This window comes from Mustela erminea, chromosome 14 (assembly GCF_009829155.1).
Source record: "Mustela erminea isolate mMusErm1 chromosome 14, mMusErm1.Pri, whole genome shotgun sequence".
Classification (NCBI taxonomy): domain Eukaryota; kingdom Metazoa; phylum Chordata; class Mammalia; order Carnivora; family Mustelidae; genus Mustela; species Mustela erminea.
The window spans coordinates 39596433-39614143 of NC_045627.1; the positions used below are offsets into that span (position 1 = coordinate 39596433).

The window sequence follows — 17711 nt, forward strand, 5'->3', positions numbered from 1 at the left end:
ACCTAAAACTACCGAGTGGATGAAGACACCAGTCAACCTACGGCTCAATGGGCCCTTCCTTTGGAATTCTGAAACTGACACGGGAGCATCTGGGCCTGGTTATTTGCACAAATATGCCCCCTGCTGGAGTAACAGCACTTTCGCAGAAGTCCTTAATTCTAGCCTGCCTCCAGTGCCTTCTCTTCTGTAGTAGACTCAATCCACACTGATCCACCCTCTTTCTCCTTCCCTCTCCCACCCCACCGTCACCTCCAGGAATTGCTTTCCCATGGAAACATCATTGCTTCTTCCAGAGAGCTAGGAAATGATGATGGCAAAAGCTCCAAGGGCCTTTCCACTCCTCTTGGTTCTGAAATTGAGGACTTGACTGGGAAGTATGGAGCAGGAGATGGAAAAGGAAAGAATCTGGGTAAAGAATGTGGGGAGAGAGAACCAAAGGGAATGGTGGAGGTGGCTAAATCTGAATGGGACTGAACTACTAAGAAGAGCAAAAGACCAGGGAGTGAAGGACAAAGAGTGAAACATAGGGCAGTAGTGGAAAAAGAAGTAAGGAATCAGATCAGGAAACAGGTTAGAAAAGATGGAGGAGAATCAGGATTTGGATATAAAACTATAAGAGAAGATGGCGACAGAAGGTTTGGAACTTAAGTTTATTCTTGTGCACAAACCAAAGTACTGTGACTCACACTCAATATGCAAAGGAAACAATCAATCCAGATCAAGCAGCAAACGTGGCTGACTGGTGGTGGTCACGGTGAGAGGGGAGTCCATACCCATTTAGGATCAGAGACCAGGACCTGAAGCTGAAAAGAACAACAGCTAGGGTGTGGGGGATTGGGTTGGGCTGAAAAGAGGTTTTGGCTCTGGGTTATTTCCTTGCCCTTTCCCAGGTCATCATGACAAGCTGCAGAAGGTAGAAGAACAGACTCAGAGAAGGTAGAACAGACACTACTTATTCTTTTGACACTCAGCCCACACTCTCACATCCTCCGACCATCATCTGTCCTCATTCTAACAAATGCATTCTTCTCTCTCAATTTTTTTTTCCTAGTCCCCGTTGTACACAGTGAGTTTCTTGAAACCCAACTCTCCTGTCTGCCAAAACTGCTCTCTCCCCCCTCATGCTTTTCCCTGTGGCTCAGTCAATTTCATTCATTCACTCTGCTTCTGGTTTCTGCCTCACTTTCCACACCATAGCTCTTTTCCCCTCCTTTCTGTCCCAGGTGCATGAAGCAATGAAGCCAATCATTTTTCCATTCCAGAGGAAATTTTCTGCCTTTCTTTTTCACTTCCTGGAAGCTTGTAGCTCAGCGGGGGCCTCTTAAATGGCCTCTTTCTGAAATCCTGACGAATAGAACTATTTATTTATTTATTTATTTTATTCATTCATTCATTTAAGTGCTCTCTACCCCCAGTGTGGGTCTCTAACTCACAACCCTGAGATCAAGAGTCACATGCTTCTCCAACTGAGCCAGCTAGGCACCTCCTGAATAGAATTCTGAGTTCTGTTCTGGGTCTAGCTGGTATAACTCAGCCCTTACATACTGCCTCTGCCCTTCAGGTCTTCTCATAATCTGTGAGTTTCACAAGATGCTATAGCCCTGCTACAAGCACTGGTCTTAAATTTCAGTCAGTCTCTTTCTCCTCACTAGACTCTCCATGAGGGGCTATCTGACCCTTCTTTAATCAGTATAGAGGGAAGACCCAGATTGGGTTTTTATTTAGACCACTCCTCTTACTCTTGCCCCAGGCATAAGAACACATTGGTGGCCAAACACACTTGCACATACACATACACACACACGCTCACATACATATCTAGATATATGCCAGCCAAGCTTGGGAAATGAGAGTGAGGAGTAGCAAGGGATTTAGAGCAAACAGAGAGCAAGTCAGTCCCTTTGAGTCTTGCCTGATGGTGAGCTTCTTGCTTGAGGTCTCACTAGTAACTTCTCCATGTGCTTCTCATTGAATGTTAAAATGAGGTTCACAGAAAGCACAAATGTAGAGAAATAGAGACCAGCGGAGGGGCATGGGTGCAGACTGAAATAGAGAGATTGACGCAAGGAACTACAGAGACAAAGAGAAGCACAGATAATAAAGCAGAGATAATAGGTTACAAAGCAGCAGGGAGGTTGGGAGCCAGGAGGATGGGACACCAACTCCAAAACTATCTCTGGCAGGAGGGAATTTAGCCTCCAAATGCCTGAGAGAGGACATGGGATGGGTAGGAGAAGCAACTTTAGGAATTGGGTGTTCCATCTCTCCTTGGTCCTGGGAGCTGTGCCCTGCTCAGTGGTGGCCTGCCCCTGGCCTCCACACATGAGCCTGCAATCCAGTTCTGGTGGCTGAGAACCGGGGCCTGGCTACCTGGAAGCCACAGGAGCTGGGGGAAGTCCCAAGACCCCTGGGAGACTCTGGAGGAGGGGCTGGGCTAAGGACAGGGGTTGAGGCCCGCTCTGCTCTCCAGATGGGCTCATCCAATGTAGTGGCTGCTCGAGGGGCTAGTACAGTGGGGGCCAGGGGTTCTGCAGTGGGCTGGGGTGCTGGAGTGGAAAATCGGCGGATCTCCTGCACTCGGGCAGTTTTGGGGGGCCCTAAGGAGCTGGGGCCAGGAGTTTGGGGAACCTCATCGAAACAGAACATGGCAGTTTTAAGTTGGTAGGGCTGGTGCCGCATGAAATCCAGGGCCTTGATACCCTGCTTGGGGGTTGCCCGAGGACCCTGGGACTGGGCCTTATTAGGGAGAGTTCGGGCAGCCTGGGGGAAGAAGGGTGAAAGCAGTGGGTTGTAAGCAATAGGAGGTGGGGCACGGATGTTGGGTGAATATTTCCAGGAAGGGGGCAGTGAGGGTGTAGGGGAAGGGCTTCTGGGACGAGGGCCAAGGCCAAGGCCAGCACTAGGTGTAGCTTCCACCACATACCTGTCTGCTCGGCTTTGCCGCTTGGCAAACAGCTCCCCACCCCTGCCCTGAAGCCTTGTGGGCTCAGAGATTGCAGCCAAAGGCGCTGCCCCATTCACTAGACCATCAAGGAACCCTCGAGACAGGGGTTTAGGAGCCACTGGAGGTGGAGTCTTGGGAGCCATCGGGGGCGGAGTCTTGGGTGCCATTGGAGGAGGGGTTTTAGGTGTCACGTGAGACGGAGTCTTGTAACTCCTGCCCCCTGGTGGCTGCATAAAGTTGCAGGCTTCAGCCCCGAGGCTCAGAGCATCCTCCTCTGGACCGGATTCCGCTCCGCCGGCCCGGGGTTTTTCATCCAGGTTCTGCACCAACGATAGCAGCTCGGGGTTGGGCGAGTTCTTCGTCTCCTCCTTTCCCGGACGAAACATCTGCTTCCGGGTTCCCCGTCGCCGGGCCTCCTGGAGAATGCCAGTGCGGGCAGCTGGCACGGAGATGCGCTGCTCCCGAGCGCTGGGGGACTCAGGTGCCCCGGGGCCTGGGGCGGGAGCCTCTGGGTGCGCAGAGGGTCGCAGAGGGGCCGACAGGAAGATAGAAGCGGTGGAGGTCATGGCAGCGGCGCTAGGAGGAGCGGGAGGCTCTGGGGTTCCTCCTGGCGTTACAGGACGATTGGGGGCTGGGATGTACAGGGAACTGGTGGCTGTCACGGGGCCTGAGGAGCGTGGAGTGATGGGGGAACCGGAGGCTGGCACGTGGCTGGACAGAGGGGTGGGTCCCTGTGGAGGGGACTGGAAGGGCGGTGGGGTGGAGCTGAAGCCTCCCAGGCTTTCGCTCGCCCTCTTGGGAGCTAAGGGCCGGAAAATAACCGAAGTGGTACCTGGCCGCTGCCCTTGTAGGCCTGGGGTAAAGGGTTTGGCTGACCGGTTAAAGATGTTTGGAGCTGGAGTTGGGGCTCCACCGCCTGGGAAGAAGAGTCTAGGGCTAGCTACAGGGGCTGGTGAAGGGCTGGATGGGAGCATAGCCGCCTCCGGAGGAGCACTGTGGGCCCGAGGTGGTGACTGCAGGCCCTGCCCGTTGGGCATGGCTACTGGCCCATCCTGGGCCGGCTCCTGGGTGCTGGAGGCTGTGCGCTGGCGCTGCTGTTCAAAGAGCTGGGCCCCTCTGCCGGAGGCCTCACTCAGCTGCCCGCCCTGGGCCTCTGCTGCAGCTGAGCCTGGCCTGGCCAGCTCCATGTCCAGATAGGGGCTGTCCCAGTCGCACTGGTTGGTGAGGCTGCGGGCGTCAGAGAAGGCCTCCTCATCCAGCTCCGACTCGCTCGTTGGAGGGACCCCGTCTTCTTCCTCAGCACCTGGCCCAGCCGCAGCCCCAAAGCTCACTAGGGTGTACTTCTTGGCTCTCTGCCGTCGCTTCTTAAACATAAGCACCCCCTTGGAGTGGGGATTAGGGGCTGCAGTTAGTAGGGAAGCAATCGTCCGGCATTTGGTCTTGGCCTCCTTCACACTCTTCTCTTGGAGACTCTCCGCGCGTTGCAGTTCTGAGGAGGCCGGGATGGAGAATGGTCAGTGAACCTCTTCTAGTCCTGTTCCCCACGGCTTTCACCCCAGCCCCAGCCCAGCCACTTTCTGCAGTCATCCCACCTTCTGTCTTTTAACTGGCCTGATCCGCAGTATCTCTTGCCTGTAATAAAGTCCTCCGACTTGGGGCAGAGTGGTAGGTGAAAGGCGAAACCAAGGACAGTTGAAGGGAAGGCAGAGTCTAGTTGGCTCCCTGACACCACTCTAATCACAGCTCTTCTACTAACCTCTCTCCCATCTACTCTGCTTCTATCTTCCCAGAGATGTGCTCTTATCCACCCCGCATACATTCTTCCCCTGCCTCCCACCATTCCTGGCTGGCTGGCAATGCTGGGGGTGGGGGGTAGGGTCGAGGACAGTCACTTCCCATGGCAGCCAGGGAGATGAGGCAGGTCCCAGGGAAAGATAAAATGAGACCATGTTAGGGTTTTTTTCAGCAACTTAGGGACTTATCTCCTCTTCCCACCCCTTATGATAGGGACACAAAGGACCCTTAGGAAGAAGGATCTTTACTCACAATTCCACCCACATTATGTAGTGCACCATCATACACATTCATGGAAATAACTCCCACCACACAGTTCAACAAGAATATGGGCCTAGGGGCACCTGGGTGGCTCAGTGGGTTAGGCATCTGCCTTCAGCTCAGGTCATGATCTCAGGATCCTGGGATCAAATCCCGCATCGGGCTCTCTGCTCAGCAGGGAGCCTTCTTCCCTTTCTCTCTCTGCCTGCCTACTTGTGATCTCTTTCTCTGTAAAATAAATAAAAATCTTTAAAAACAAGAATACAGGGGCGCCTGGGTGGCTCAGTGGGTTAAGCCGCTGCCTTCGGCTCAGGTCATGATCTCAGGGTCCTGGGATCGAGTCCTGCATCGGGCTCTCTGCTCAGCGGGGAGCCTGCTTCCTCCTCTCTCTCTCTCTCTGCCTGCCTCTCCGCCTACTTGTGATCTCTCTCTGTCAAATAAATAAATAAAAAATAATAAAAAATAAAAAAAAATAAAAAAAAAACAAGAATACAGGTCTAGTGGAGGCAGTTATGGGCATATTCTCTCATATGTACTTTTCTCTCTCATTCACATATACCCCAGCTTATATACACCCTAGTTCACATATACACATAATACACATGTACCCCCACAAAAACACAGTCACTCAAATACCTTCCCACACATGCATACTCCTTCCCAGTTGCCCCTGCAGAGACCCTGCAGTTTGGACAAAATTTCACAACTGATACTGGCCTTCCAACCACCAGGGCACCCCTCTGTACTTCACACCCCTGCTACTCACAGCCAGCGATAGCCTCAGATCCGAGATGCAGGAAAAGCCAGAATGCCGCTCTCCAGTGTAACCCTCCAAATCCTTAGGATATCTCAAGGTCACCAGCTAAATATATTCCACCACCAACCCCCACCCAGCTGGGGTTGGAGTGGGGTGGGCTTCTTTGGGGGTCAGCCTTCTAGGTAGAGAGCCACTAACAGGCAGCCACACAAGGACTAGGTATGAAGGGGATCCTGGGCAGGGCTTCCCATGCCATGTGGTGCCTGGGAGGTGGGCCAGGAAATGGGAGAGACTGCCCTGCTGCTAGAACTCTGCCTTAGGCACAGATTCTGTCTGATCTATGATCCCCAGTTCCTCCTGAAAAATTTTTGAAATTCCATCCACTTTCCACTCAAGATACCAAGCTCCTTTCTAGTTAGGGCTTTCATGCCACCCATTCCAACATCTGTACTACAGAATTGTGCTCTGCATGATAGATAGGCACTGGAGTCAGGGTTCGGTTCAGGTTTTTGGTTCTTGGTAGAGTTACCTCACTTCATTGAAGTTCATTTTCCTCATTGGAAAATGAGCATGATAATGGCTATCTCATAGGATTGCTATGAGGACTAAATGAGGTAGTGTAGGTAAATTTAGCATTTCATGGCAGCCCTGAAGCCCACGGTGAGTAAATATGACTATTAAAGCTTTCTTGACACCAGGTACACATATATACAGACACTTGCTTGTTCACGCATATATTCTTCCATGGATTCCCATATATAAGCCTTCATGTATTCACAGATTCACACTTCTTTCTCTCACACACACTCCCTCCCCATGAGTTTTCTATAGCTCATGCGGTCACAAACCCCTTTGACATGTGGCCATAGCATCAGCCCATTCTGAGAAAGGGGCAGTGAAACTCTCCTGAGAAAAGAAGGAAGAAGAAATCAAAAAGGAGGAAGGAATAAGGGAATAAGACCTTGCCCAAAGACATCCCTTCCTAAACCTTTGATGTATTCCCCTCCATTCTAAATCCCAGAACTCTCTTGGCTATGGGAGGGTAGTACCTGCATAGAATGGGTCCTGGAGCCCAGAAGCTGGATCTGGGGCTTTGTTGCAGCTGGCTTGGCTGAAGGGCTCTTGGCTGATGGGCTCAAAGGTTTCCATGCCGAGAAATGCAGTGTTGGCTGGAGCAGGACCAGCCTGAGCCACCCCCCACGCCTTTTAAAGCCCCTTTGTCTTGTCCCCAGCACTGGCAGCTGAATGAGCTCACTGTGCTATTTTTGGAGCCTAGCCCCCTCCCTTTTCTCTGCTGCCCCACAAGCCCCGGTGTGATGGACGTGGACACCTGCCTACCCTTCCTCCCACCCCCACCCCACTGGACAATGAGGTCTGCTTGGCTAAAAATATCCCTGAGCAACTAACTGCAGTCTTACCCAGCACCATAGGAAGGGAGGGGTGCTAAAATGAGAATTGGGGATAAGCATGGGATCCTGGGCATGCATCTGGAATTTCTTTGTGGGATATTGGACATTCTCAGGGATGTCAGACTCTAAATCAATGTCCTTAGCCCCGTTCCAGACTTAGACACACAAAACTCTACGGATCAGAAATCAGAATGGTAGAGGGGAGGAATGAGAGATGAGAACTAGAGGGGGTAATCCTAGATTTTCAACATGACAAGAAAAAGTCTCTGGAGTAAAGGCATGGGACAGGGAGAAAGTTCACTATTAGACCTTGTTCTGTAGCTCACATCAAAAATAGCAAAGAGCTTGAGATAAGTGGTACTGGCTTTTTCTGCCCAGGCTTACATTCTTGCAGGAGATAAGGTGTTGAAGATCCCTCCCTCTACCACTTCCTAGGGATCTCATGACTATCCCATATGCTCCCAGTCCCCAGGAATGCAGATGAATTTAGAAAGGTCAAAGGTAGCTCTGATGCTATGCCTGAAATTAACACTGAAAAGCCCCTGCCCTGCTTCCAAAACCCCCCCTGCATCATGTCTGAACTCTGCCCTCACCTGTCCTACACTTAGCAAAATCAGAGCAACAACAAAAAGCAAACCCTTTTTTGATTTCATGTCCCTTTCCAACTTCCCTACTCACTCTGTTCCTGGGTCGGATTGAACCACCTACACCTTTTGCCAGACTGGTTCAAACAGTAAAAATAATGGGGACTGTGAGAATAATTATTTTCCCCTTCTACTCATCTCTCTTCTCCACTTGTCCCCAGGACTATATCCAAAGAAAGCATAAAGATGGTTATGGAGAGGTAGATTTAGGATTCAGACCGAAGGATCCTGGCTAGGGAAAAAAGGGTTTGGGCACTTACTGGCTTGCTTGGCCTTCTGGGTGTAGGTAGTAGTGAGGTCTTCTGCCACCGGGTGGGGAACAGGCCCCACCATAGGGATGAGATGAGGCCCAGGCCGGAGGGGGCCATGGGGCAACAGCAGGGCCTCGGCTGGGGGTAGCTGAAGGGCTGTCCCACCCTCCCAAGATGGGGAGCTCACACGGCTGTCACCCTGACTGGGAGGACTAGCGGCTGCAGGTGCTGGCTCTGCAGGGCTGTCGGATAGGTAGACCTCATCAGGTAGGGCTCCCGGAGGGGAGGGCCTCGTGGGGCCTCTGCGGCGGGGTCGGCGGGGCTTCTCCTGGGCGGCAGGGCCATCTGCATCACTGTCTGTCTCTCCGTAGTAAGCTTCACTGTCAGGGGGCGAGAGGAGGCTCCCAGGCTGAAGAGGCTGGGGGACTGGAGCGCCAGGGGGCTCAGGACTCAGTGGAGATAAGGGTGACAACACCTGAAGCTCACCAGGGGATGGAGACCGCACAGGCCCCTCATCCTCTACCCTGGATGGGAAAGAGGACAGGACTTGAGAAATGGGCTGGGTGACTGACAGCTAGTGAGATCCAGAGGGATGGGAGAAGGAAGGGAGGGAGGGGACTGAATGAATAGGCAGGGAAGAGTGGGGATCTGCAGGCAAACTGGGAGGCAAATGTGCTGGAAGGGCTATGAGTGGACATTGGCTTAGAGGGAGATGAGATGGTAAGGAGACAGACAAGGGCTCGACGTGGGCTCAAAGTAAGCGCATAAACTCAAATACCCACTTGACACCCTCAGCCCTTAATTGCAGATACACTGGAACCCCCTGGGAGGCACTGACAAACATCTATACTCCAGCACAAACTTACAAGCAGAAGTGGGCACTTAGTAGTAGCTGAAGCCAGGCCAGTAAGACATAGAGCTGAGACAAGGATTGGGAGCCCTGGGCTGGGGGGGGTGGTGAGCTGGGCTGGGGTGGGAGGGGTCCATACCTCCGCACCGTGAGGACAAGTTGACTCCCTGAGGCATCAATGAGGCTCATGGCACTGGCATGAGAGAGGCTGGTGCAGGAGACCCCGTTGATGGCTAAAAGCTGGTCCCTCTCTCGGAGTCCTGCTCTGCCAGCCTGGCTCCGTCTTCGGATCTGAGGTTGGGAGGAGAGATTGTAGGTGAGGGAGGGCTCTAAGTGGGAATAGAATGAAAGGAGTCAGGACAGCAAGGACCTATGGATGGAGGGGATATACTTTGCAGGGTAAGAAAGGATGGGGAGGAACATGGAGCTGCAGTTGAGGGGGCCTATCTAGAGGGAAGAAGGGAGTAATATCCATCATACATCATATGAGGGGAGGCAGGGTAATCACCAGATCAAAGAGGCTTGGGGAAAACTGCAGAGCGGAGGTACTAGAAATGGCAGTTGGATCCCCTAAAGATTTCCTTTCAAGGGCAGTATCTTTACTAGCTAATGGTTCTCTTCTAGGCCATTACCTACACAGTCAAGATTTTAGAATATTATTCCAGACTGCAGGGAGTCTAGCAGATCCTGGGGAGACTGTAGCTGTGTATGTATATGTATGCCACGCGTGCACACAGATATACATATGGGAAAGTAATAATAATAGTAGTAATGGCTATCATTTGTTGAGTGGTTGCTAAATGTTAGGTATGGTGCCAAGCATTCTACATGTATTATTGCATTTAATCCTGAGAATGGTTCTATGAAGTAGGTACTGTTATTACCCACATGTTATAGATGAGAAAACTAAGCCTGTATGGTGAAACCACATAACAGCTTCATCTGACAGGCCAGACCTTGCCATAACCCTCCTAGCACCTAAAAAGTCTTGCCTCATGAGAGAAAGGGTCTGGTGATGGGAAAGAGGAGCCCTGAAGGCCTGGGCAGGGTAGGGCAGGGTAGGGCAGGACTGAGTAACACAGCCTCAGCTCATCACATACCAATATAGTTAAAGAAAAATTAGAATCTTCCCTATATTCATGGAATTTGGAGTAGAGGCATAGAGTCAGGAATGCAAAGACTGGACGGCCAGACCTGGGCCCCTGCTTCGATGGTACCACAAAGAACTGAGGCAGTCTTTCTTTTTTTTCTGTTCCCAGAAGCCAGGAATTCTTCTCTAAGAGCCCTCCAACCCCCCACAAGAAGCTTGTGCTTAGAAACTACTCCTCCCACCAGACGAGCATGCTTCCCTGCCCACTTGCCCACCCCCACTCCTCTTCTCCACAGCCTCCCACCTCTCCCCCAAAGGCCGCCACATGACTCTTTCCAGATTCCCCTGGGTTCCCCTTTCCCTGAAACCTCAATCATAGGGGCTCTCCCTTACCTTGGACACCTGTAAAGGTTTCCTCTGCTCGGCCCCCCCCTGAAGTCGGAAACCCCAGGGGGCTCCCCCTGACAATGTGACCAGCACCTTCTCCTCAGCACCCATCGCTCAGCTTGGCCCAAGGCCCTTGGAGTTTGGATAGTGTCCCAGGGAGAGAAGTCGAGGCGCTGGTACCCCGTCCGGCCTGTCTGTATGGCTGTCCTACTCCTGCTGCCCCAGGCCTTCCCCCCCACACCACACACCACAGGCAGGCAACTTGGCCCTGGGATCAGTACAGTCCAGCACACATGTCCTGTCAATCTGAGCCCTGCTCAAAATAGTTGCTGGCTCTACTCCCTTCCCTCCCCCAGCTGTATTACATCCAAAGCTAATTATAGTAAAAACTTCTGCCCTCCCCTTTCTCGCATTCTCCTACATGGGTCTTTCACTCAGGACTCAGAGTACTAGCTCCAACTAATATACATACTTTCAGAGACTGGGCCTTCCCTGATAGCATCACGGACAAATCCCAACTGCTTTCCTCCAAAGCTCATTTCAAAGTGGCAGCAGCAGGGGCTTCAGTTCCATGGCAAGGAGTGGCTGGACTTGTCCCTTAAGTTCACAGGCTCCCCAGAAGTAGTGTGCCCCCTGCTGTATTAATGCGCCTGTTAATCAAAATGGAGATCCATAACTCACTGCAGTGCTGAGTACAGTATAGCTTTTAAAGCTCCTGGCTTCCAAATATAAGACGCCATATAGGATTATATAATGAAATAGTCTATTAATGTGTATATATAATGATTCCCAGGTCTCAGCTCTAGGAATTCAGAATTTATTGGTCTGATACCCAGTATTGCTGTTTTATTTCATTTAGTTTTTTTTTTAAGATTTTATTTATTTATTTGACAGACAGAGATCACAAGCAGGCAGAGACACAGGCAGAGAGAGAGAGAGAGGAGGAAGCAGGCTCTCCGCTGAGGAGAGAGCCCGATGTGGTCCTCGATCCTAGGACACTGGGATCAAGACCAGAGCCGAAGGCAGAGGCTTAACCTACTGAGCCACCCAAGCGCCCCTCATTTTATTTTTTTTTCTGTTTTATTTTTTTAACGTTTTCCCGCTTTCAGCAACTCTTGTAATTGTCCACTTTGCGATTCCCTGTTCATTTAGCCCCTGAATTTTAGGGACTTGCCAAAAATTAGAAGTAACTCTCTTTTCTAGTCTAAGCCTAATTCTACTTTTTTTTTTTTTTAAGATTTTATTTATTTATTTGACAGACAGAGATCACAAGTAGGCAGAGAGGCAGGCAGAGAGGAAGGGAAGCAGGTTCCCTGCTGAGCAGAGAGCCCTATGCGGGGCTCGATCCCAGGACCCTGGGATCATGACCTGAACCGGAGGCAGAGGCTTTAACCCACTGAGCCACCCAGGTGCCCCTAATTCTACTTTTTAAATAAGCAACGACGCAAGAATATCTAGACAGCAAGAGTTTTACAGAACAAAACACAATTATTATTGTTTTTAAATGAAGGCGTAATTGTCATCTTACACCTTAGTCCCCCTCTCTTTTTTTCTCTCTCTCTTTTAAAGATTTCATTTATTTATTTGACAGAGACAGAGAGATCACAAATAGGCAGAGAGGCAGGCAAAGAGGTGGGGGAAGGGGCGCCTGGGTGGCTCAGTGGGTTAAGCCTCTGCTCAGGTCATGATCTCAGGGTCCTGGGATCTGAGCCCCGCATCGGGCTCTCTGCTCAGCAGGGAGTCTGCTTCCCCCTCCCCCTCTGCCTGCCTCTCTGACTACTTGTAATCTCTCTCTCTCTCTCTGTCAAATAAATAAATAAAATCTTTTTAAAAATGGGGAGGGGCAGGGCAAGCAGGCTCCCTGCTAAGCAGAGAGCCGGATGGGGGGCTTGATCCTAGAACCCTGAGATCTTGACCTGAGCTGAAGGCAGAGGCTTAACGCGCTGAGCCACCCAAGTGCCCCAGAACACGATCCTTCTGCCATACCTTTATTTTATGCAAGCCAGTATCACGAAACACTAAGAGAGCCTAACAATGGGTTCTGAAATGTCCTAAGTCTATGCTATTTCTTTTTTCTTTTCTGTTCTCTTTTCTTTTCCTTTCCTTTCTTTTCTTCCCTCCCTCCTTCCCTTTCTTTTTTTTTTTTTTTTTTTTTTCTTTTTTCCTCTGGTATATCCAAGCAGATCGAGACTCTGACTAATGTCTGGGAGGTAGACACAGAAGCTTTGCCAGCCTTCCCACTCAAGGCTCACTGTTCCGGGATATCTGGTTCTTTTTATATTCCCTCTTGGAGAGAAATGATTGATAGTGTAACATTGAGTCATAACTCTAATACCTCATTCAGGTTGGCATCATGGACAGGCTCTCTCTATTCTTTCATATCAACATTAAATAGGTTTGGGATCACAGTATACTTTGGATTTTGTTTTCTGTTTGTTTGTTTACAGAATCTTTGCAAGGATGCACATTCCATTTTTGCAGTAATATTAAATATATCTTGCTTCCTCAAAATATTATTGGCATTTTAAATTTATTTGTTTATTTATTTACTTGAGAGAGAGGGAGAGAGCTGGAGTGGGGCAGAAGGGCAGAGGGGGAGAGGACGAGGGACAAGCTGACTTCCCCAGGAGCAGGGAGCCTGTCACTAGGCTCCATCCCAGAGCCCTGAAATTATGACGTGAGCTGAAGGCAGAAGTTTAATTGACTGAGCCACCCAGGTGCCCCTTTATTGGCATTTTTATTGGTATTGTGAACTTTATAGATTAATTTAGGGAGAATTGACATATTTTTCATGTTAGATTCTGCTACCCGCTGGAATATTCCTAGATGGCAAGGATTTTTCTCTGTTTTGTTCAGTTTTGTATCTCCAAAGCCTAGAAAAATGCCGGGCATGCTGTAAGTGCTATTTTTAGTGAATGAATGAATGAATGAATGAATGGGATGCATTTACATTTGTTTTGATCTTATGTTCCTCAGAAGTGTTTTAAATTTTCTTCGTATAAATCTTGTACATTTTTGCTTCTTTTAAAATTTATTTATTTATTGGTTTGTTTATTTATTTATTTTAATTCCCATATAATAGTTAACATACAGTGTTACAGTGTTAGTTTCAGATGTACGATATAGTGATTTCACAATTCTATACATTACTCAGTGGTCATCAGTTCATCTATTTCACCTATTCCTCCACCCACTTCCTTTCTGGAAACCATCAGTTTATTCTCTATTGTCTTTTTTATATATAAGTTATATATATATAAATATATGTGTATATATAGTCTTATTTATATAAATAATATATAAATAAATATATAATAATATATAAATATATATAATATATAAGTATATAAATATAATAATATATAAATAAAATTTATATAAATATATAATATATAAGTCTATTATTACTTTTTTCTCTGTTCATCTTTTTTACTTCTTAAATTCTACATATGAATGAAATCATATGGTATTTGTCTTTTTCTGACTTATTTCAGTTAGCATTATACCTTCTAGATCCATCCATGTTGCTGCACCTAGTTTCGCCATTTTAAAAAGTACCACAAAAGGGGTGCCTGGGTGGCTCAGTTGGTTAAGCATTTGACTCTTCCTTTCAGCTCAGGTGATGATCTTCCTGGTCAGGAGATTGAGCCCACATTGGGCTCCCTGTTCATCAGGGAGTCTGCTTCTCCTCTACCTCTCCCCTTGCTTGTGTACTCTCTCTCTTTCTCTCTCTCTCTCTCAAATAAATAAATAAATAAATAAATCTTAAAAAAAGAAGTACCGCAGATGATTCTAATGTGCAATGGTGGGCAATGTAGAGGAATTCTAATCAGCCCTACCCCACTTGAATTCTTGCCTCTTCCATAAAGCCTTTCCTGCCCATCTCCCAATTTCCTTCCTATAGAATTAATCCTTCCTTTCTCTGGGCAACATATGTATCTCATTCATATTTTTATTGCATTTCTCAGTCAATATTGTAGCTTGTTTATAGGCCTGTCTTCCTCCTAGACGGTGAGAAATTTGAAACGACTATATGCAATAGCCCATCAACAGGCCAGAGAGCAATGCCTGATGTGATGGGTGCTCAGTAAATGTTGGCTGGTCATGGAAAGATGGCTACAGATGGTGTGCCATAAACATGCTAACCCATGTTAATAATAAAATTTTTACTTATTTTTAGGTTTCCATTCAATGAATGTAGTCGAAGAGATCTCTTTCTGTTATAGATCATAACATAATGATGCTGTAAGTAGAGTTATCCAAAGCTTTAGAGTTTCCTGGAACAGCTGCTCTACTGGTGTGCTAAATGCTGTTTGCCTTGGTGTATCATGTAGTCAGAAAATAGTTGGGGCTTAGTGTCTAGACTGGACTTGGAATCTTGCTCCACCATTTATTAGCTTGGGCAGTAACTTGACCTAATCAGTTAAAAGAGTATCTAAATGTCCTTTCTCAAAATTTAAATTTTTTTATTATTATTATTTTAGAGAGAGAGAGAACAAACTGGGGGAGGAGCAGAGGGAGAGGAAGAGAGAGAATCTCTCTCTCTCTCTCTTTTTTTTAAAGATTTTTATTTATTTATTTGACAGAAAGAGAGAGATCACAAGTAAGCAGGCAGAGAGAGAGATGGGGAAGCAGACTCCCTGCTGAGCAGAGAGCCTGATGCAGGGCTTGATCCCAGGACCCTGAGAACATGACCTGAGCTGAAGGCAGAGGCTTAACCCCCTGAGCCACCCAGGCAACCAGAAGAGAGAGAATCTTAAGCAGGCTCCACAACCAGTGCAGAGCCCGATGTAGGGCTTGATCTCACAACTCTGAGACCATGACCCCAAGATCATGACCTGAGCGGAAATCAAGACTCAAATGCTTAACCGACTGAGCCACCCAGGAGCCCCTCTAAATATCCTCTCACTCACTAGTCAAGTATTTATTACTTGCTACATGTCAGCCATTGTGCAATACCAGCGATTTTCTTTTTTTTTTTTAAGATTTTATTTATTTATTTGACAGACAGAGATCACAAGCAGGCAGAGAGGCAGGCAGAGAGAGAGGAAGGGAAGCAGGCTTCTGTTGAGCAGAGAGCCCGATGCGGGAATTGATCCTAGAACCCTGGGATCATGACCTGAGCCGAAGGCAGAGGCTTTAACCCACTGAGCCACTCAGGCGCCCCAATACCAGCGACTTTCAATTAAGCTTGAGTGCACATTAGAATCACCTGGCAAAAAAATTTTTCTTAAAAGATTTTATGTTTAAGTAGTCTCCATACCCAGTGTGAGGCTCGAACTTACAGCCTGAGATGAAGAGTTGCATGCCTTACTGACTGGGAAAGTCAGGTGCCCCTCACCTGAAAAAATTTTATTTTATTTATTTAATTTTTTAAAAAAGATATTATTTATTTATTTATTTATTTATTTAAAAGATTTTATTTATTTATTTGACAGATCACAAGTAGGCAGAGAGGCAGGCAGAGAGAGAGGAGGAAGCACGCTCCCTGCTGAGCAGAGAGCCCGATGCGGGGCTCGATCCCAGGACCCTGAGATCATGACCTGAGCCGAAGGCAGCGGCTTAACCCACTGAGCCACCCAGGCGCCCCAAAAGATATTATTTATTTATTTGACAGAGAGAGAGAGGAGAGCGCGCACAAGTAGGCAGAGCAGCAGGCAGTAGGATAGGGCGAGGCAGCTGCCGAGCAGAGAACTGGATGTGGGGCTCCATCTCAGGACCCTGAGATCATGACCTGAGACAAAGGCAGACACTTAACTGACTGAGCCACCCAGACCTGGAAAAATTTTAAAGCTACTAATTCCCTAAAATAAGACAGTGAATACAGGATTAGATGACTGTGTAATGAAATAATCTACTAATATATTTTGTATATTTAATAGATATAGCAATATAATTAATCACATATAGTAATATATGTACATGTAATATATGAATTAATTATAATAGTAATACAAGTACATGTAGTAATATGTAATTACATATAGTAATATGTAATATAATTAATTACATATAGTAATATGTACAGGATTAGATGATTATGTAATGAAATAATCTACTAATATATTCATATATTATAGTATGCATATAATATATACATATATATTTATAAATACAATAAATATTTTTCCTATGCTGATACGAGAATTAAATGGGATAAATTATGTGAGAACGCTTAGCAAATGGCATAGCCTAAGACAGGTGCTCAACAAATATTAATTGAATTTGGCAAATTACTAATCTAGACTGGTAGGTCTCAGTCTTCAGTATGCTACTGAATTGTCTGGAGGGCCTAAAACCTTGTCTTGCGGGGTTTCACCTCCCCAATTTCTGATTCAATATATCTACAATGGGTCTGATATTTGTGTTTCTAACAGGTTCCCAGGTGATACTGATACTGTTGATCCTAGGATCACACTTGGAGAACCACTGAACTCAACTATAGACTCTTGAGGACAGGAGTAATTGGTCTGCTTACTAAAGCATGCTCAGTGCCTAATATAGCTTCCAGCACAGAACAGAGGTGCAATTTTTTTTTCAATGAATGCACCACTTCATGACTCACAATAACTGTTACTTACTGTCAATCACAGGAGAGCACTACAGTTCACTACTGTATTTCCAGAACCAAGAACATGGCTTGGCACACAGCAGTGCTAATAAAAGAAAATAAAATGAAAATTGTTAAATGAGTAACTGTTATACAAAGAATTAAGTGAAGTCATGTGTATTTTTAAAAATCCTACAACTATTAGCTAGAATATTGTTATTCATTAAATGGGGTAATAATTACTCCAGGAATTGTAGCTCTTCCAACAGGCTGGGGGCATTCTGAGTGCAGAGATCATCAGGTTCTGGCAGAGCTTTGCATCTAAACTAAGCCACTGTATAAAAATGGTTAATTAACAACATCTGACATTTACTGAGTGATTGCTATGGTGCCAGGCGATCTATGTGAATTGTCTAAATCCATCCTCTCAACAAATTATTATTTGAAGGGTATTTCATATTCTCTCCCATTTTACAGATGAAAAAACTAAGGCAGAGATAGCTGCTGAAGCTGGTGAGCTGCAGAGCCAGAACTCGAACACATGAAGTCTGAAAGCAGTGTTAGTACCCTTTATCATATTACGTTCCGTAACTTCGTAACCAGCAAAAGTCATAGGTGAAAGCAACTTTGTAGACGGAAATCAATGGGGTCAGGGGTCAGCAGGAAGTGGCTTCAGGATTCTAGGTCAGAGGTCACTAATGCGTCAAAGGAGGATTGTGGGGGCGTTGCTAAAGATAGTCTGACTTAGCCTTCTCGATCGCGTATCGGTTAGTG

At 47.2% G+C, this 17711-nt stretch overlaps 1 protein-coding gene across 3 annotated transcripts; it reads right to left on the reverse strand.

The window, feature by feature from the left end:
• Nucleotides 1-636: 636 nt before the first annotated feature.
• Nucleotides 637-17565, reverse strand: SYNPO2L (synaptopodin 2 like). Of its 3 annotated transcripts, XM_032311757.1 has the most exons (6): nt 17505-17565; nt 16969-17043; nt 10860-11037; nt 9050-9201; nt 8070-8584; nt 637-4433 (listed from the first exon to the last, which is right to left on the reverse strand). In XM_032311757.1, exons 3-6 carry the CDS (start codon nt 10887-10889, stop codon nt 2293-2295), a joined length of 2838 nt encoding a protein of 945 aa, XP_032167648.1. In that variant the 5' UTR covers nt 10890-11037; nt 16969-17043; nt 17505-17565; the 3' UTR covers nt 637-2292. The 3 variants fall into 3 exon arrangements, with proteins under 3 accessions (XP_032167648.1, XP_032167647.1, XP_032167649.1); XM_032311756.1 differs by lacking the exons at nt 10860-11037; nt 16969-17043; nt 17505-17565 and adding an exon at nt 10394-10695; XM_032311758.1 differs by lacking the exons at nt 8070-8584; nt 9050-9201; nt 10860-11037; nt 16969-17043; nt 17505-17565 and adding an exon at nt 6806-8034.
• Between the last annotated feature and the right edge of the window lie 146 nt (nt 17566-17711).